Below are 22230 nucleotides of genomic sequence, written 5' to 3'. Positions count from 1 at the left end.
GGGCTTGATATTTGGTCCATACATTATAAAAGAACTAATTGCACATTAAGGATGATATCCGTCTTAATACAATAATTAACGGAGCCCTGTAGCGTAGGAGTAATTTCAAGAATCATATTTGATAACAGTTGTCGATCGTCGTTCCTAGTTCATATGTCCGTTGGATAATTACCAAGTAAATTTCTAATTTGCCACTAAACATGTGAAACTTAAATTCGGGTATATTTAACTACTGTACTTTTTCATCTGCGGTATGTTTAATATGGCGACGACGTTCTAGTTCATTTACGTTCTCAGCGGACAAGGTAACAATTACAGATGCAATAGAACTACAGTTGTGTTCATCCTCGAACATACCTAACTATTCAAGTATGACAGCTATTGTTACATTTCTTACATTCGCACGGACACAGTTCTTGAGTTATTGTACCATTGGTGTATTAGCAACCATTTTTGTATACGTACATTTGGCATGATTATGTAAGAGGAAATCTAATTGAAAAGTCCGTTAATACCTAATGGTTATGCTTTAGCAGGATCAGAAACCTCAATCGCTAATCCTTTTTATTTTGTATTTATTTCTGTCTCTTTTGGGTGTCTGTGCAAAAACAGGTGTTGTGCACAGGTCACATGTGGTTTTGTTTGTGCAATCACATGTGTTTGTGCAGTCACGGGTTCAGCGAATGTTTGCGGACTTCCTCGATAATAGTGATAGACGGATACACAAGGCAGACAAACGGTCTTACGTGATTTGACTCCGATGCCGCATTAGAGACATAGTGTAGGACCTGCTCTAACAAGATACGCGAGCAAATGTGATTTACAGTATTCATAATATCATGTACTTTCCCGTAGTTCATTCATATTTTCCCATGAATACAATTGTACAGTTATTGCTTCCCAAAGCCAGTGAAATATATATATATATATATATATATATATATATATATATATATATATATATATATATATATAGAGAGAGAGAGAGAGAGAGAGAGAGAGAGAGAGAGAGAGAGAGAGAGAGAGAGAAAGAGAGAGATAGACTGATATATAATCGTGCATAAGGCATTAAGATAATAGATTGTATCTCGCAATAAGCCATTGAGTGGTATTTTATACAAAACCCTATGGGGTCCGCCAATAGTAACAGGAAATCTTGTCAGTCCGTCTCAAGTAATTAATTGTGCGCATATGGAGGTCAACATCGTGAAGTACCCTTGCCGAATGATACATTATCTAACAGAAAGGAGTCAGTCCACATTTGCTCAAAAAATCTTTCCCAGACTTTTACACCAACCCGAGTATAGCAAGAAGTTGTTCGTGTGAATCCATTATTATAAAACGTATTGTAAATGTCCGCAATTGTTTTTGTTTTCTTATGTCAGATAATAAGCTGTTCGGAAATTTCTCAAGTTCTCGTGCTGTTCTAATTCTGCATCGGCGCTTACCGTTTCGTAAAACCTATACTGTTCATCGGCGAATATGGATGCCAGTTTTATATTAATACCAAAAACATGTATGGAATTGATTTGCTCTTGGGGCTCGTCAGTACTGCTATGATATTCGCTCATATCAAGAAAGTATTCACTCGTTTCGGATGTTCTATGTGATTTAGTCAACTTAACGAAATTCATTATTTCTTGCATAGTATGAATTAAGTTGCTGTTTCTTTCTGCTCATCAATTTGAACAAGCCAGCATCGATGCTGTTCTATGAACATACCAAAGATAATATTTTTTCTCAGTGTGATCCGATTATGTGGCCCAAAATGTATATAACATCTTCAGATTCTCTTTGATAAGTATGTATGATGCATTCAGAATCGGAAGGAATTTAATTTGTTTGGCCACATTGCTTATATTCCAGTCGTCGGAAAGAACGATGAAAATATTTTAGATTTCTGTAAACTCTTTCCAAATGTTAAAAGCACCGATCTACAGTGTTCTCTACATATATATATATATATATATATATATATATATATATATATATATATATATATATATATATATATATATATATATATATATATATATATATATATAAAACAGTATTTCTTCAATATAACGTAAATTTGAGCTATGTTTTTAAATTGGTTAGTTGAAATTATTGGCACTCTACTAATCGTAAAGTTTTCCTAATGGAATTCTTACAAAGAAGGCATTGTTTGCAGTCCATATCAGTTACATTAATTGCAGTTAACCACAAATGAGATCTTAGCGTGCCAAACGACATAATATAAGCCTAGAGGTAACTGGAAATCATACACATTCAAAGATTTGTGTGCCACCGATTTGTAGTTGATTTTAGTCGTGTGTAACTCGATTCATTTTCATTTTCATATTGCAGGGACTTAAGTATATCCCCAATTATTAATAAACAGTTTTATCCGATAGTTATGCTCAAACCGGCAATAGTGTGTTTGATAGCATAACACTAATACCGACTGCGAGGTACTGAAAAATATATGCGCGCACTCTCCCCATTGAAAACTAATATCGAAACAATTAATAATTTTAATTATTATTTTATGATAATATGCATATCCTCCACCTGTAATAGTGAACACACATAACCATGAAGTAGTAAATTAGGTTTATCATATATTTGAAAGCTTGTCAACAGTAAATAACCCAGATATTTTTATATTAGGAAAACTAAATTATGTTTGATTTCGTATACATAAGCGTGTTTATGATTTTTTGCTGTGAGTATTTTGCACGTCGAAATTAATACATCGCTTGATTCAAAAAGAATACCTTTTATCGTTTTGAATTTTAGGACTAAAAATGAGCTGACTACTGATTGTTTGATTGTTGTTGTTGTTCTTGTAGGGCTTAACGCCATTTTTCAGCATAAGATAGACTTTAAATGGCGGCCAGTATAAACGGTGGAGGAAGAACCCAGGAGAACTCCGGAAGGAACCACAAATCACGAGAAGCTACTGGCAAGCTTTCTCACATACCCACATTAGGCGATACAGAGAGTCGAACCCACGCAGACAGAAACGAGATGGCAATGATCCGTAACGGTAAGCGCTTTAAACCAATCTGCCAATCGGGGACCAATGGATCGTGCTGACTCGTGTAAATACAGTAAGAATATTATGTAGCTAAATATCAATCGATCTAGTATATATTTTTGCTGCGTATAATCATAAAATATACAGCTTTAAAAACGTGTTTGCGTCTGACCACTTTGTTTTCATGGATTATGAATATCCAAGAGTTGAGCCTAGTATGTAGCTTTTATGATAAATGAATCAAACCTTCATAGGGGATACAAGGCAGTAACGTATATAAAACTACAATAGGAGAAACGTTTATAGTCTCTGTACTTGCTTAAAAACCGACTAGGTCTATAATGTAACTGTTTCCTATATATTTCATCGAACATTTCCCCATTTTAAAGTTATACCTGAGTACACCTTGTATATTGGTATTGAGTCTGTGATTTGGTCTTTGCAATTATTTTCACAAAACGTTAACTAAATACATATATAGACTGATCAGAACGTGATAATTCTTTCAAAGTGTCTCGGTACTACATCAGTTATTACGCTGAACGTAACGAATACAAGCTATCTTGACTAAGTTTCCTTATTTAATTCAAATGGATTGCAAGTCATAGTTGACATGGTATAAAGTAGTTTCATATTGATTTATTTTGTATCTTTTCGTCTAACAGTATACTTAAAAAATTTAGAGTGCTTGCATGGTTCACTTCAGTGATTTTGATACGGGTAATGTTACATGCTTGAGGTAAATATATTTATGGAATCTTCTCAATGAAGGATATTGAAAGCCTTTGCCATTCATGTATTTGAGGCCAGCATCACTAGGTGTTTTCAAATGCGAAACATAACTTTATGTTTAGAAACTGTTTGGAGACGGAAAACGAGTTGAGTATGCTAGATTTCAGAAATATAGGCTATAGGTCATAAAATTATGCTAAATGGCGAAGTATATACAATTTAGGATGAATTCGCTGCATTATTCTAGAACATGCTGCACCAGTAGTCGACGATTAATGATTGAAATAAATATCATGCAGCAGTGTTCGATGCTAGGGTGTATGATCTATATTTAACCGCCGTGATTGGAGTATAACTAATAATTTTGAACTTAATGAACCACAAATAAAATACCCTTTGCAGCTGAAGTCATAGACGTACGCTGCAATATTTCCTTGGCTGAGATTAATTATAGTCAATATTTGTGTCCAATTGACGTTAAGAGTTTGCGTTTACAGCTAAATCATCAAACGGCTGGGTTCAATGATCTACCATATCATATAAAACATAAATGTTTCTTTCTAAAACATGAATATTGTTGGCAAGGCTCCCAAAAACTAACATATTTACTATTTCTTACCTACCGGAAACAAATTCATTAGAATTATTAAAGCGTAATAAATTGACTTCTTGTGGCATATAATATTTTCATGGTTTGTATCCTTTCAAAGGCTAAATGGTCCACTAAATAGATATACGCGCAATGCTTATTATACGATTTTCCTTCAGGTTAAGCAAAATTGCAGGAGATCGACTAACACATGACAACGTCAACATTGCGGATTTGAGTGATGCTGATAGGCCAACAAAGCTATCGGAAATGTATTCCGAACTGTATGATAACGAATGGACAGATGCCTTTGAGGAATTGACAGAAGGAACGAGTCTCACTGATGAGGCTGCTATCACATTTCTTCTTAAGATCTTAATGGTAATGAAATTATAACATCTTTAAACGGCACACCAAGACATTTCCCCGTTTATTGTTAACTGTCAAAGTAATAGATATTATGTATGTTGTTCATGTATTATGAGCGTTCGCGCAGTTTAAATTCCACGAAACATTATTAATGCGTTGGTCAGTAAATGCACTTAAATAATAAATACATGTATATATCCACGTTTGTATGTACGCATGTTCACATATCTGCAAAAAGAAAATAATGCTGAATTAGTAAATCCGGTAAATTCTTTTTATGATTCACTATGAAAGAGTAACTGTGACATTGTTGTAGAATTCAACTGTTATCTGACTTGGATAAACTATATCTTTACAAATGTTCTTCATTTGGTATGAGAAGTATAAGCAAGACATACATACTTTGAATGTTTTTAAGATAATTCTGCCATTTTAGGATACTATATGTTAGGTTACTATAATAATTTGTGAGTGTATGTGAGATTTGGATTTTTAACGTAGCTTTAACATTTTTCAGTCATATCGCTACGATGCCTGCAGTGTGGCAGGTTATAGTGATGACTAGCACTGGGGCATCATGTCGCAGATATGTTGCATGGTGTAATTATCCTGACACCAGGCCGACCAGTCATAACACTAACCTCTTAATGCTGAGCGCCAAGCAAGACAGCTGATAGTACCACTGTTGTAAGTCTTTGGTATGACTCGGCCGGGGATCGAACCCACGACCTCGCACATCCGAGGCGGATGCTCTAACCACTTGGCCACCGGAGCGGGATATACTAGTTTGTGTTGGCTAGAAACAATCATAATAGTTTAAAATGAATAGATTTTCAGGTTGAATTCAAATCTCCTACTATTGTTTTTATACAATATAGAAAGTTAAACTTTGTATATCTCACTACTAGCAAAATGACACTGAGACCGAAGCTTGACCTCAATATCATGATCTTATAAAGTACTAAATTAGTATGCTAAAAGCAGAACGTTTACTGTATGAATGTGTATTCACCACGTAGATGCGGTCTACATGTAAACATTTTGATGACAGTTAAACTTTCTCTCCCTCTTTCTCGGTTTTCTTCTCAAATGTCATTAACTATTGCACGTATTATTTAATCAAGTATCTGTATATATGTATTTATTTATATATGCGTGACCACACCTGTATGCATGCATCCAGGTTTATGTGTGTACACACATATAAATATAATTTAGTACTTTTTAAGGCGCGTTGTTACTGTATTTGGCCATTGATTTGAACCTCAACCACCTGCTTAGCACAGAGGTTGTTTTCATTGATCCCTACGACAGGTTTGATTTCAGTTCTCTTTATTTAATGTGTTTTATTATCTTTGCTTCTGGTCTTTCTTTTCATTGGACAAAACTAAACCCAAATTATGAATCACGTACAGTAGGACCTTTGAATTATTTGAGCTGTTATCTTCAGTCCTAGTTAGCATTATTGCTTTTACGCAGAATTCATATAGGGCTTTTTATTTTCGAGCGAGACTGCAACAGAAGTAAAAATACTACTACATGACGATGTTAATTTTACAAATAGTTTAACAATCCTAGGGGTTAAAGACATATTCTTCATATATTCATTTATTTAATACCTCTTCATTAGTTTTATTTACTTTTTTAGGCTAAAGTCCCATGTCCCACCATGTATACTATTGCTATGCTACATAATGTATCTATATTGATTCACTTCAGCATTGTTATGTGCAGATTATGTCGAACTAAAGCCAGATCCATCTCATTCTGATACATCAGGTCCTTACAGTCTAAATTCACTGTATTGGTACGAACAGATGACGCAGTTTCCTTTATTAATTTAATCATCAGTGATCTCAGACATCAACGTCAATTTCTTGCAGAGATTTGCGATGACTTTATTTCATTGCCATAACGGAATCTCGTCTCGATAATTATATTGGCATATATGATATTAAACTAGATGGCTACCAAAATCCAATCAGACGTGATATAACTATTTATGTGGGTGGATAAGGGCACTATAGATAAGAAAAGCAATTACCCGAGTACAACATAATGAAAAACTTTATATTCAAATCTGTGCAAAAAAGATGCTATTTACTCCCTACTCTTCTGTTTCTGCTAAGCTGAACTCAAAAGTGGAACCCAATTAGAATATCTTCAAAGTTTCTCAAAAGAACAATAAAGATACAAGTCAGTTTAACTAACGTTCTAAAAATATTATTATTATTATCATTATTATTATTATTATTATTATTATTATTATTATTATTATTATTATTATCATTATTTTCGTTTCTAAGAAAGTACCACGACCAACTGATAATTGCTGTAGGTGCAGCATTTACTTCATGCTATTCTTGCTGGAATTTGGTAGCACTAATTTTTATATGCATTGAGAATGTTTATTTTCCATTTTCCAATAATTATTTTTTACTTATCAGCAAACTTTTTTGTTTTTATTCGTTTTGTTTTCTGCCTCATATGATGTTTAATTAATATTTACAACTATATTTTGTATATGGAATTGCTTACCTACTCTTGTAAGTACGTTTTACACAATTTAGCAAATATAAAACGATTACATTAAATTAAACCTCGGAAGACTAGAAATACAAATTTGGCTCTCCAGCATTGACAGGTATACAATTTGTTCTTTACTTGGCTGTTTTCATCTTTCCGATTGAAATAAATTACAACTTTGATGTGTTATATATATATTTGATTTAATTTATATTTGATTTAATTTAATTGTTTGTTTGTTAGTTTTAATTTTTTTAAAATTCCATTATATACTATTTTAAATGCGTGTAAAATAGGGTTCAGTTCTGACAGATATTTTATATATTTGACGTAAATAACTTTATAGAAACATTATATCTAATGTTGACCTAGTTTTTGACCTTCATTCAGAACTAGTGATAGTTTCTGGTAAATAACGTTTTTATTTTTTAAAACGTTCCCAGAGTAAGATTCATCAAGTGGCATCAAGGCCATACTTTGAGTACGTGACAAATTACATGTGTTTATTGTTACATTCTTTGGTTTTCCCAGAAGGATGAACTCTTGACCTCATCCGGCAATTTGTATTGCGTTGCATTACTAATTATTACTAATGTTTTGAGAAAAAATTGTCATTTGTTCCTTAACACTGGAAACATCTTGTTGTTTTATGCTTGTCCAGTTTAGGCTAATTATTTTATTTTCTTCAACTTAGTTTAAAGAAACGTGATTCTTTTCCTTGGAAATACTAGTGATCTAAATTAATTCTTGGACAAAGACATCTATCGAAATTTATACAGAATTCAAAAACTGGAATAATATGTTCTGTAATTTAACGAGATACTATTGACACTGCAGCACTTCACAGGTTACAACAGACGTCATAGTTTTCCAATTTGGATTTCCTCGGGATTCGAACTCAGTTTATGTTATGACTTTTTAATAATATGTCTTCTATTTGTTAATTCTTGGATTAATTTTGGATTTTCTTTTTCTTGTTTTTACCTTGTTTTTCTTGGGAAATTATCTGTTAAATTTTACAAAGCTTACTGTCTTCTTTTTCTCTTGTTACTTTGTGCAAGAGCTTAAACACGTAACAACTGTGTCAGGTATGCCCTAACCTTTTGATTTACTTATTTTATCTTGGATGCAAGTATGGGCTGCTAATATGGGATGCTTTCCAGGAATCAAGTAATGCTTAGAGGCTAGTTTAAGTTAAATGATCTTATTAATGCACGGCATCAAACGTATAAACGGAGTGAGAAATTTTATATACGCATTGGTCTTTTTTTATTGCTAGAATGCATTTCGCAAATGCAAAGAAATAACTTGGGATAGATACGAGTCCCTGAAGTTAGTTGCCAGTACCATCGATTTCAAGCAAGAACATGTCCCATCAGGGATAAACACGGATTCACAGGTATAGTTTATTGATTTATTAATTGCTTCATGTATTGCGTTATTTACTTTTAATACTAGTTTAGTTATATTACAAGTCAGAGCGTGATTTAAGCTGGGAGCATGGATAACTGTGTTGGGTGGTAGTAAACCTGGGCATGCCAAGATTTGAAAAGTTTGGTTTGTGTGTATGGAACATTCGGATACACAGGTAGATGGATACATAAAAAGACGGATTGTACAACATGTTTCCTAAAATAATAATTAGAAGCGAGTGCGATGGAATAAATGTTAGAAGTAAACCACTAACAATTATTGCCAGAATGCATCAAGATAATGCTACGTTTGTTACGGATTCTCCATATTTCAAATTCAATTCGCGGATTCTGTATGATCTCAGTTTTGTATTTAGCTATAAAAAAGACTATGCAAAATCTAAATATGTTTGCTATTTTTAAACTGCGATAAAATCGCCTTTCAGTAGGACGGACCGCCAGAACTGTTTCGTTATCTTTTACTACACAGATGGCATGCATACATGCCTCGTTTTATGTGTGTTCATAAGCTTATTTTCAAATTCTTACCCTTTCTAAACATGTTCGTTCTTTAATGCATAAAGTAAAAGTTTCAAGTCTGACGAATTTAAGAATGACCACGTAGGAGCATGTATATATCAAATTACTTCTTCTTACTAGTATTATAACAACGTTTACGTTTCATTTGAAAAGGGATGATGAACAGTTTTACTCAGTTTATTTCAATATTTATATTCCTACTAAACAAATTGTTTTTGAACACCATTGAAAGATGTTCCTAATATATAAAATTCGCAAAATGAATAAACTATGTCTGAAGGTAACTTATACAAGCAAAAAGCCCCAAATGAACCAGAATTAATATATAATAGATTTATGCTAAGTAAATACTGCAACGAACGTCAGCCAAATTGCTTTAGAGAAACAATATCAACATCACAACGATTCCTTGGCTTACCATCTTTTCTAAACCCGCAAATGTCCATAAATTTACAATGCTGCATAAATGGGAACAAATTGTTTTTGTTCTTAATATCGCTGCCGATATATCAGACCTAGAATAATTATCGAGGGAAATGATTATAAAATGAGCCATATCTGAACACCGGAACCTGCAAAGAATTATTTGTTCGCGATTTGTTATCTATTAAACCCTTCACATCCGAATTTGAACATATTTTGAATAAGGTGAAATTTACAGTGCAGTTTTGACAACTATTATTATAGTTGTTGGACGTACGGTCGGAGAAACGGAAAAGCTACAGAGACGGATAAACCTTCATAGATCTGATTGGATGACTAAGAAGCTGTACAGAAGGCCGGTTGGAGAACACTTCTCCTCCCCTGGCCACACTTTCAGTGATAGCACACATATTGCAATTGCCCACAACCCAAACTGGAGCTCCGAAACCAGGAAAGAAAAGGAATCTTACTGGATACGCCACCTTAGAACATTGCAAACAAGAAGACTTGAAAAGGACAACCATGCACAAATACAATTATATTTTACAGCCGACATATTTTTTTTAATCAAATCTCTACATTTGCTTAATAGCATCTACTATAGCAATGAAATATCCGAGATATAATTTGCACATACATAAATTTTCACAAAAAAAGATGTCGTTATGGATCATCGATTTCTGGGTCAGTACAGTTATTTCCCAGCATCCGCAACAAGTTGAAATAAACTAGTTGCAACATAATACATTTAAAGTTTTAATTCCTGTAGAAACAGCCATGTAAATTTTTGAAAAAGACTAATTAAGAGTAAAAAGGGCTCAGGCTAGTTAGATACTAGTTTTGCATTGTTCGTTGTCACTGTATTGCTTTTATTTTATTCAATCCCTGACACACGTTACCCAATGCTGCACACAGTGCACATGAAAGGACTGTTATGCGCCATATGATTTGTATTCTCTCTCTCTCTCCTCTCTCTCTCTCTCTCTCTCTCTCTCTCTCTCTCTCTCTCTATATATATATATATATATATATATATATATATATATATATATATACATTATTAACAACAGTATACATATGGTAATGTCAAGTCAGATTTGGTAATATTATTTGTATTTAGCATGTGTGCCCTGCAGACGTGTAAGAAGTTTATATTTCACATGGGATGTTTGCGTGATTATCTATCAGATACAAGAAAGAGACACCCAAACAGACGAAGTATATGTAACATATGTATGCAAATGGTAAAAGTAGAGATGTTCAATGTATGATTGTGAAGTAAATTAACATAGAGTGACTGGCAACATCTTCTACATTCAGCTCTTGTTAGAGCGAATATTCCTAATTAATGTGCATATGCTTTTTATGATGCATTGAAGTTCCTGAATAGTATTAAGAATATTTAAGCTTAATAAACTAAAACGCATTCATTGTGCCCTATGGAAGTCTTTGTTTCTGGAGCAATATAAGAGAGAGAGAGAGAGAGAGAGAGAGAGAGAGAGAGAGAGTCTTTGTTTCTGGAGCAATATAAGAGAGAGAGAGAGAGTGAGAGAGAGAGAGAGGTGTACTCATATTCATCTCAAATTAGCCAATACTAATATTAATTTGTATGTGCAAATGTCTTGCATACACTTACATAGGCATATTAGCCCATATCCTACTTGTATTATTTAGCAACGTAATGCTCTTTTCCCTATACATCCAAAAAAAAGTTTTTTTTTTCTAGTTCATCTGCAGTATCTGATGATTTATATATCAATAACACGTGTGGCAATGACACCCAAACCGAGGAAGCTTCATATTTAAGCATATAGTGCAAATATTTATGTTCTATGCATGATGTTATAAAAATTAAACATACTATATACAGTCAAATACATCCGTATCTAGCCATGCATATAGCTTTTTCTGTTTTATTGGGATATGATAGTGTATACTGAACTGTGCTTCCAGCTGATATACTTTAAGGTTATAAGTCATAACAAATACTACATTGTGGCCACTGAACGACTTTTGTTATTCGTTTGTTCTTGCGGACCATACACATAAATATATAACACATAAATATATACACAAAGAATATACACTTACACAATCACACATACCCAAATATCACACATACGTACCCATATATATGTATATATATATATATATATGGATTTGAAGATTTAACAAACGTGCAGAAGGGCCGTTTTAAGATGCTTCAAACATAAAATTGCGTAGGATCGATAAGCAGACGCTTACGTATGTGTTTATATTTATTAAAAATAATAAAATTATTTGTACATATTTTGACAAGATTTGGCCTTTACCCCATTGGAGAGGTTATATGTAAGAAATAAGTTAAATCCCATTGAATGTTTTATATCGTGTGAGTTCTTCTACGATGTTGGAAAATTGCGATTTGTCACATAGGTAGTAGTGCAGAGATTTTTTATGTTGTATTTAGATATTTTATGAGAGGAGAACCATTTGTTTAAATTATTCAGTGGAAATAGAAAATGCGCATTGGATTATAATATTATTTTTGTAACTATTATGAAATTTCAAAAAAGGTCTGGGGAAAGCTATCTTGACCCGTCAGGACTCTTGGCTGACCACTAAATTCGTGGAGCTGAACTTTATACAGAACATTTCATTCTTTTGAATTTTAATAGTTTTCCTCAGGATCATTTTGGATTTAGTTTCCTATATGTTCCTCTTAAACGTTCTTTTTATAACACTGATAAATAAATTGTTATAGTTTACAAAGCGTGGTTGTTTTGTTACTTTTTGTAACTCCAATTATGATCGTAAAGTCATAACAATATACATTAGTTGGTCCTCTTTGTCCTGTCTGAGACTCCAGGCGGCAGCTACCTTGCGCCATCTAGGACGGTCTTGAGCAAAGGCTTATGCCTCGCCCTAAGAAAACCCCACCTCTTCCAGTTCGGTCTTCACTGTCCCTCTTCATGTTATATGTGGTCTGCTGCATTTGCACTTACTAGCTCGTGTCCATCGGAGTAAATTGGGTATCCATTCTTACGCATTCTCTGTACGTGCCCCGAGAGAAATATTTACCCAGATTCGCCTCAGAGCAGGTGTACTAATATTAACTTGTCTGTGCAGATGTCTTGCTTACACTTAAGTAGGTATATTAGACCATATACTACCTTGTCTTATTTATCAATGCAATGCTCTTTTCTCTATAGGAAGGAACATCCGAAAAAAAAGATCATAGTTCACGTGCAGTTTCTGAGGGATTATCTATCAAAGACATGTGTGACAATGACACCCAAACCGACGAAGCATCATATGTAAGCATATAATGCAAATGTTACTTTTCTATGCATGATGATTATAGAAATTAAACATACTATATACAGCCAAATTAACTCGTTTCTAGCCATGTATAGCTTGTCTGTTTTTTGGGATATGTTAATGTATACTGGACTGTGCTTCCCATTTTATATCCTTTACGATTTTAAGTCATCATAAATACTATATATTGGCAACTCGACAAGTTTTGATTTTCGTTTGTTCTCGCCGATTTTATACGTAAATATCTACATAAAGAATAGACACTTACACAAATACACATACTCAAAATGGCACACATACACACAAATATATATATATATGTGTGTGTGTGTGTGTGTGTGTGTGTGTGTGTGTGGTGTTCACGTACGTACATTGGGGTTCTTATGAGATGTTACGAACATAATATTCCGTAGGATCTGTGAACAGGTGCTTACGTATGTGTTTATATTTATTAAAATAATACAATTATTGGTACATATTTTGACAAGATTTCGTCTTTGTCCCATTAGAGAGATTGTTTGTAAAAATTAAGCAAATTCTCAGTGAATGGTTTAAATCGTTTGAGTTCTCCTACGATTTTGGAATTTTGCGATTTGTCACATAGGCAGTAGTGCAGAGATATTTAAAGTGGTATTTATAAATTATATGAGAAGAGAACCTTTTGTTAGAATTCTTCGGTGGATAAATAAAGTGTGCAATGGATCAAATCATTAGCTTAAAACTATTGTAAATTTTCAAAAGGTGTTCTGGGCAATGCCATTTTGAAGCGTCAGCACTATTGGATGACCACTAAATTTGTGGAGCTGAAATTGATACAGAAAATGTCATTCTTTTTTACATTAATATAACTTTTTCAGGTACATTTTGGATTTAGTTTACTTTAATGCATGTTACTCTTAGATTTTCCTTTTATAACACTGATACATAAATTGTTTGTTACGTTTTTTTAAGGCGTGGTTGTTTTGTTACTTTCTGTAACTCCAATTATGACCGTAAAGTCGTAACAATATACATTAGCTAGTCCTCTTCGTCCTGTCTGAGACTGCAGGCGGCAGCTACCTTCCGCCATCTAGGACGGTCTTGATCAAAGGCTTATGCCTCGCCCCAAGAAAGCCCCACCTCTTCCAGCTCGGTCTTCACTGTCCCTCGTCATGTTATATGTGGTCTGCTGCATTTGCACTTACTAGCTGGTGTCCATCGGAGTTAATTGGGTATCCGTTCTTACGCATTAACTGTACGTGCCCAGAGAGAAATACGTACCCATATTCGTCTCTGATCAGGTGTACTAATATTAACTTGTCTGTGCAAATGTCTTGCTTACACTTAAGTAGGTATATTATACCATATACTACCTTGTCTTATTTATCAACGCAATGCTCTTTTCTCTATAGGAAGGAACATCCGAAAAAAAGGATCGTAGTTCAAGTCCAGTATATGAGGGATTATCTGTCAAAGACATGTGTGACAATGACACCCAAACCGACGAAGCTTCATATGTAAGCATATAATGCAAATATTAATTTTATATGCATGATTTTTATAGAAATTAAACATACTATGTACAGTCAAATTAACTCGTTTCTAGCCATGTATAGCTTGTCTGTTTTTTGGGATATGTTAATGTATACTGGACTGTGCTTCCCATTTTATATCCTTTACGATTTTAAGTCATAATAAATACTACATATTGGCAACTCGACAAGTTTTGATTTTCGTTTGTTCTCGCCGATTTTATACGTAAATATCTACATAAAGAATAGACACTTACACAAATACACATACTCAAAATGGCACACATACACACAAATATATATATATATATATATATATATATATATATATATATATATATATATATATATATATGTGTGTGTGTGTGTGTGTGTGTGTGTGTGTGTGGTGTTCACGTACGTACATTGGGGTTCTTATGAGATGTTACGAACATAATATTCCGTAGGATCTGTGAACAGGTGCTTACGTATGTGTTTATATTTATTAAAATAATACAATTATTAGTACATATTTTGACAAGATTTCGTCTTTGTCCCATTAGAGAGATTGTTTGTAAAAATTAAATAAATTCTCATTGAATGGTTTAAATCGTTTGAGTTCTCCTACGATTTTGGAATTTTGCGATTTGTCACATAGGCAGTAGTGCAGAGATATTTAAGTGGTATTTATAAATTATATGAGAGGAGAACCTTTTGTTAGAATTCTTCGGTGGAAAAATAAAGTGTGCAATGGATCAAATCATTAGCTTAAAACTATTGTAAATTTTGAAAAGGTGTTCTGGGCAATGCCATTTTGAAGCGTCAGCACTATTGGGTGACCACTAAATTTGTGGAGCTGAAATTGATACAGAAAATGTCATTCTTTTTTACATTAATATAACTTTTTCAGGTACATTTTGGATTTAGTTTACTTTAATGCATGTTACTCTTAGATTTTCCTTTTATAACACTGATACATAAATTGTTTGTTACGTTTTTTAAAGCGTGGTTGTTTTGTTACTTTCTGTAACTCCAATTATGACCGTAAAGTCGTAACAATATACATTAGCTAGTCCTCTTCGTCCTGTCTGAGACTGCAGGCGGCAGCTACCTTCCGCCATCTAGGACGGTCTTGATCAAAGGCTTATGCCTCGCCCCAAGAAAGCCCCACCTCTTCCAGCTCGGTCTTCACTGTCCCTCGTCGTGTTATATGTGGTCTGCTGCATTTGCACTTACTAGCTGGTGTCCATCGGAGTTAATTGGGTATCCGTTCTTACGCATTATCTGTACGTGCCCAGAGAGAAATACGTACCCATATTCGTCTCTGATCAGGTGTACTAATATTAACTTGTCTGTGCAAATGTCTTGCTTACACTTAAGTAGGTATATTATACCATATACTACCTTGTCTTATTTATCAACGCAATGCTCTTTTCTCTATAGGAAGGAACATCCGAAAAAAAGGATCGTAGTTCAAGTCCAGTATATGAGGGATTATCTGTCAAAGACATGTGTGACAATGACACCCAAACCGACGAAGCTTCATATGTAAGCATATAATGCAAATATTAATTTTATATCCATGATTTTTACAGAAATTAAACATACTATGTACAGTCAAATTAACTCGTTTCTAGCCATGTATAGCTTGTCTGTTTTTTGGGATATGTTAATGTATACTGGACTGTGCTTCCCATTTTATATCCTTTACGATTTTAAGTCATAATAAATACTACATATTGGCAACTCGACAAGTTTTGATTTTCGTTTGTTCTCGCCGATTTTATACGTAAATATCTACATAAAGAATAGACACTTACACAAATACACATTCTCAAAATGGCACACATACACACAAACATATATATATATATATATATATATATATATATATATATATATATATATATATATATATATATATATATATATATATATATGTGTGTGTGTGTGTGTGTGTGTGTGTGTGTATGTGTGTGTGTGTGTGGTGTTCACGTACGTACATTGGGGTTCTTATGAGATGTTACGAACATAATATTCCGTAGGATCTGTGAACAGGTGCTTACGTATGTGTTTATATTTATTAAAATAATACAATTATTAGTACATATTTTGACAAGATTTCGTCTTTGTCCCATTAGAGAGATTGTTTGTAAAGATTAAATAAATTCTCATTGAATGTTTTAAATCGTTTGAGTTCTCCTACGATTTTGGAATTTTGCGATTTGTCACATATGCATTAGTGCAGAGATATTTAAGTGGTATTTATAAATTATATGAAAGGAGAACCTTTTGTTAGAATTGTTCAGTGGAAAAATAAAGTGTGCAATGGATCAAATCATTAGCTTAAAACTATTGTAAATTTTGGAAGGTGTTCTGGGCAATGCCATTTTGAAGCGTCAGCACTACTGGGTGACCACTAAATTTGTGGAGCTGAAATTAATGCAGAAAATATCATTCTTTTTGACTTTAATATAACTTTTTCAGGATTTTTTATATTTAGTTTACTTTAATGTATGTTCCTCTTAGATTTTCCTTTTATAACACTGACACATAAATTATTTGTTACGTTTTTCAAAGCGTGGTTGTTACATTAGTTAGTCCTCTTCGTCCTATGTGAGACCCCAGACGGAAGCTACATTCTGCCATCTAGGTCGGTTTTGAGCAAATGCTTATGCCTCGCCACAAGAAAGCCCCATCTCTTCCACTTCGATCCTCACTGACCTTAGTCATGTTATATGTGGTCATCTGCATGTGCGCTTACTAGGTGGTTCTGTCTTGAGTGATGGGTAATGCCTCGCCCCAAGAAAGCTTCATCTCTTCCAGCTTGGTCATCACTGTCCTTTGTCAAGATATCTGTGCTCTTCTGAATGTGCTCTTACTAGCTGGTGTCCATCGGAGTAAACTGTGTATCCATTCTTAGGCATTCTCTATGCATGCTTTTATCAAAGTTGAACATACTATGTACAGTAAAAACCACTCGTATTTAGCCATGTATACCTCTTTTTGTTTTAATGAGATATGTTAGTGTATACTGAACTGTGTTTTCCTGTTGATATGCTTTAAGGTTATAAGTCACAATAAATACTACATTGTGGCCTGTCGATAACTTTGTTTATTCGTTTGTTCTTGCGGATCATATACACAATATATACACAAAGAATATACACTTACTCAAACACACACAAAATATCATGCTTACACACACAACTATATATATATTTATTGGACGTACGTTCATCGGGGATATTTTAAGATGTTACGAACGTAATATTGCATGGGATCTATAAACAGATGCTGGTATATGTGTTTATATTATAGTTATTAAAAATAATAAAATTGTTACTACATATTTTGACAAGATTTGGCATTTGTCCCAATGGATAGTTTGTATGTAAGAATTAAATCAATTACAATTGAATGGGTTAAATCGTGTGTATTCTTCTACGATAATGGAAATTTGCGATTTGTCACATAGGCAGTAGTGCAGAGATATTTTAATTTGTATGTAGAAATTATATCAGAGGAGAACCATTTGTTTGATTTATTCAGTGGAAATAGAAAGTACACATTGAATTATAATATTAGTTTGGAAGTATTGTGAATTTTCCAAGGAGTTCTCAGCAATGTCATTTGGACGCGTCAACACTATTGGATGACCACTAAATTCGTGGAGCTGAAATGTAAACAGACTATTTCATTCTTTTGGACTTTAATATAACTTTTCCAGAAATATTTTAGATTTATTTTACTTTACTGTTTGTTCCTCTAAAATACAAGTTTATTTTTATAACACTAATAAATAAATTGTTTGTTATGTTTTACAAAATGTGGTGGTTTGCTATCTTTGTCACTTAATTTATAACCGTGAAGTCATAACAATCTACATTAGTTAGTCATCTTCGTCCTGTCTGAGACGCCATGATGCAGCTATATTCCGCCATCTACGTCGGTCTTGAACAATGGCTTATAACTCGGCCCAAGAAAGCCCCATCTCTTCCAGCTCTGTCATCACGGTCCTTCGTCATGTTATGTGTAGTCTTCTAAATTTGCGTTTACCAGCTCTTGTCCATCCTAATGACTTGGGTGTCCATTCCTAGGCATCCTCTGTACCTGCACAAGCAACTTGATCATGCACATCTTGATTTCCAGGCTTTTGATATGCTTGTAGAGAATGAGTATGTGTGTGTGTGTGTGTGTGTGTGTGTGTGAGAGAGAGAGAGAGAGAGAGAGAGAGAGAGAGAGAGAATTATACATATACAACAGACATAAGGGAAAGTTCTCTCCCTGGATTATATGGGAAAATGCTTGATAATAGTAGGCATAATTCATATTTAATATAAAGAATACTATCATACAGGCTGGATAAATTTTAACTCTTACTTTATTGAGATTCGAACCCAGGTCCGCGGGTAAATTACACCCATCGCCTTGCCTAAACACACCATTCCATATTTCATCACGACTAAGCACATATCACAAAAAATGATGTAAATGAGTCGGTGTTATATGCTCTCGTGTGTAGCAGACACACTCACATGACGACCTAGTAATTAAAACTCGTATATTTATATACATAGTCATTCCTATGAAATAAATCAAGGTTATATAAATAATTGCATATAACACTGACTCATTTGCATACTATTTGCCTATGTTTGCTTAGTCGTGATGGAATATGGACTGGTGTGTGCAGGGAAGGCGATGTGTGCGATTTGCTCGCAGACCTGGGTTCGAATCTACGTAGAGTACGAATTAAAACCTGTATAATAGTATTTTTTTGTATTTCAGATATATATATATATATATATATATATATATATATATATATATATATATATATATATATATATATATATATATATATGTATATACGTACATTAATATATTCATGCACACTCATACACAAACACATCTATGATGCGACTCACATTATGGCATCAGAAAAGATACATATAAACTATATTTGAAAGCACATAGTGCAGTTCGATATTTTCTTTAAAAATGATTTTATTTGAATTAAACAGTCGAATCCTCTGTTATCGGGTAATTTTTAGAGCTTACAGTCTAAATTGAAAGAAAGAAAAAGTTGCTTTGGATGCAGTTATTAGTTTATGTTTTGATCGTAAGGAATTTTATACGTACATCCATAAATATACATGTATCGAGGGGGAGAGAGACATCTGACACCCATATGTGAGATGGAGAAGGTATAAAAGTAACAGCATACGCTACAGAGAGACATGTCACATCAGATATTGAAATAGAGATGTGACACCAAAATATACTACGAATAATATATTCTAATAACAGTACATATATATTCTTCTCAAATCAGATATTATAGTACTATTTATTATCTATTGTTCTAGTTAGGGCTCTAACGTATTACGCTATAAAACAGAACAGAGCGAAATTTAACAAGTTCAGTAATTCAACAAATATTTTGTTTCTTTTGAATACAAAATGACAGTTTAAGAAACGAACTTATCGTATTGTGACTTAAATCCCAAATTGTCATAAAAGTTACATCAAAAGTATAGCAATATTTTCCAAATGAATTCCAGCGGTGTTCCTAATAAAGTTAAGTCATAAATATGATTATTTGCCATTAACATTGAATGTGCTAATATACTAAGTCTTGATATATCCGAATCTTATAATCCAGAATGCCATTTAAGAAATTCATAATAAATCCAAAATAGTTATTTAGTCATGATGCCAACTATTACTTTGTAATTACAATGAATAAATTAAATACATAAATCCTCTCAAATTATAGCTGAATACAACTAAATTACTGATTACACTGCCGACGTTAAGATAGTGCTAACTAATTATGTTGATCTCTATCTTTATATAACACTCTAAGACATAATAAGAGGACCAGGATGAGGATCAAACGTTCATTTCAGAACATTCTATGTTAATAAACAAGATTAGGTCTTGTACTTAAATTGTAAAAGAGAATATTAGAAATATCAGGAAGACCAGGAATTTACAAGGAAAAATAGTGTCCTGAACACAGATCCAAATAAACATGTTTACAATTAATATCTTGAGGTTTATTAAACTCTCATTGACATACGTTAGCTATTTAATATAAAGTTTATAAGATGATCCTTGCAATTCAGGATAATGGACAAATAATATGGACAAAGTATTGATATACATAACACTCCCAAACATTAAGAAAATACCTGATTTTCATGTACAATTGTATGATATTTAGCAATGCAATATTCGTTGTTTATTTTTTTCTAGGAAGGAATAGTCGAAGGGAAGGAATGTAGTTTACTTCCGACGTCTGTGGAATATTATATCAAAGACAACACCAACAAAGAAACCCAAACAGACCAAACTACAATTGTAAGCATATGGTGTAATTAGATATTTTCTATCAATGATTTTATAGGAATTTATAATAAAGTGTACTGTCAAAATCCTCTCTTATCCGATAAATTTTAAAGATTACAGGCTTAATGGAAATATGCTGTTTTAATAAAGGAATGATGCTTCCCATTCAATAAGATTTATGGTTAGGCTACCACAAGAATACACTGTGTCCACAGGTAGATACCGACAGAGATTAGACTCGCATATGTGCTTTGAAACAGATGTTTGACTAACAGTATACAGATGATAGAGTCAAATCAGACATGAAAGAATGTACCGTTGACGATATATTATTTAGCAATATTTAGCTTTTGATTTGTTTTCTTTACGTACGAACATTTGGAGAAATAGTTTGTACATCAAATGAGCCTTATCTCCGTCTGTTTTTTAATGTAAATTTGCGTAGTTGCAAATTATATCACAGATATTGCCTTATTGTATTAGCAGTCGTAGGCTATTGGCTCACTAATATACAAATTGAAAGAGCTATTGAAATGAAAATGTGTCTGTTGCATAAATATGATGATTTTACATGTGCATGGCTTCTTTTGCTAGTCTTCTTGGATTAAACCGTCTGGTGTTTAATGTTCAAATGCGACGAATCCAGTAAGATCCTTTTCTTTTCTTTTCCCTCCTGGTTTCAGAACTCTAGTTGGGGTTTTGAGCAATTACAATAAGTGTTACATCACTGAATGAGTGGCCATGGGAATATAAGGTTTCTGCAACTGGTCATCTGTAAAGCACCTTTCTCATCCAATCAGAACTGTGAAGTTTGATCCTTTTGTGTAACTTTTCAGTTTCTTTGAGATACTGAAGGATACAGATCGTACATGTAATGAAATCATTCACATTCTCTTTTGCACGATCTGTTCTGACCATGTATGTTCAGTTTTTCGCAGCTCGCTATGCTAGAAAATGTGCTCTTCTCTATCATATGCTGACAGGTGGACATAGATGTGGAAAATAAACCCAAAGTTGTAAACAGATTTATTATTAAGACTGATTTAAAACTTGTGAATAAGCTATGTGTGGTTCATTGCAATCTACTGTCGTAGACGAAACGTTAAAGACACTATATAGATATGTATAACACCATACTGTATACAGTAAGATCCTCTCTAATCCGTAATTTCTGGAGGTTACAGTCGAAATTAATGGAAAGATGTAACTTTAAAATACATTAATGCTTTACATTTATTATTATTTTCTAAGGTTAATATAACTAAGTAATCACACTTTGCCCTTTGAATATTTTCTAGTGTTGAGCATTATATATATATATATATATATATATATATATATATATATATATATATATATATATATATATATATATATATATATATATATATATATATATATATATACATATATATATATATATATATATATATATATATATATATATATATATATATATATATATATTGG

General features: G+C 33.1%; 1 protein-coding gene across 1 annotated transcript in view; it reads left to right on the top strand.

Annotated features, from left to right (window-relative positions):
- LOC149797526 (uncharacterized) overlaps positions 1–22230 on the top strand; it is a 194012-nt gene that overhangs the window by 158918 nt on the left and 12864 nt on the right. Inside the window, exons 60-65 of the mRNA XM_089960770.1 lie at positions 4523–4724; positions 8518–8637; positions 12805–12909; positions 14305–14409; positions 15847–15951; positions 20668–20772. Coding sequence (XP_089816896.1) covers positions 4523–4724; positions 8518–8637; positions 12805–12909; positions 14305–14409; positions 15847–15951; positions 20668–20772 — 742 coding nt within the window. The remainder of the gene's footprint in view (positions 1–4522; positions 4725–8517; positions 8638–12804; positions 12910–14304; positions 14410–15846; positions 15952–20667; positions 20773–22230) is intronic.

Source organism: Sinohyriopsis cumingii, chromosome 6 (genome assembly GCF_028554795.1).
Source record: "Sinohyriopsis cumingii isolate HCF-2022 chromosome 6, ASM2855479v2, whole genome shotgun sequence".
In the NCBI taxonomy this organism is placed as follows: domain Eukaryota; kingdom Metazoa; phylum Mollusca; class Bivalvia; order Unionida; family Unionidae; genus Sinohyriopsis; species Sinohyriopsis cumingii.
Note: the sequence above shows the minus strand (reverse complement) of the source record. Positions and strands in the feature narration are given on the sequence as shown.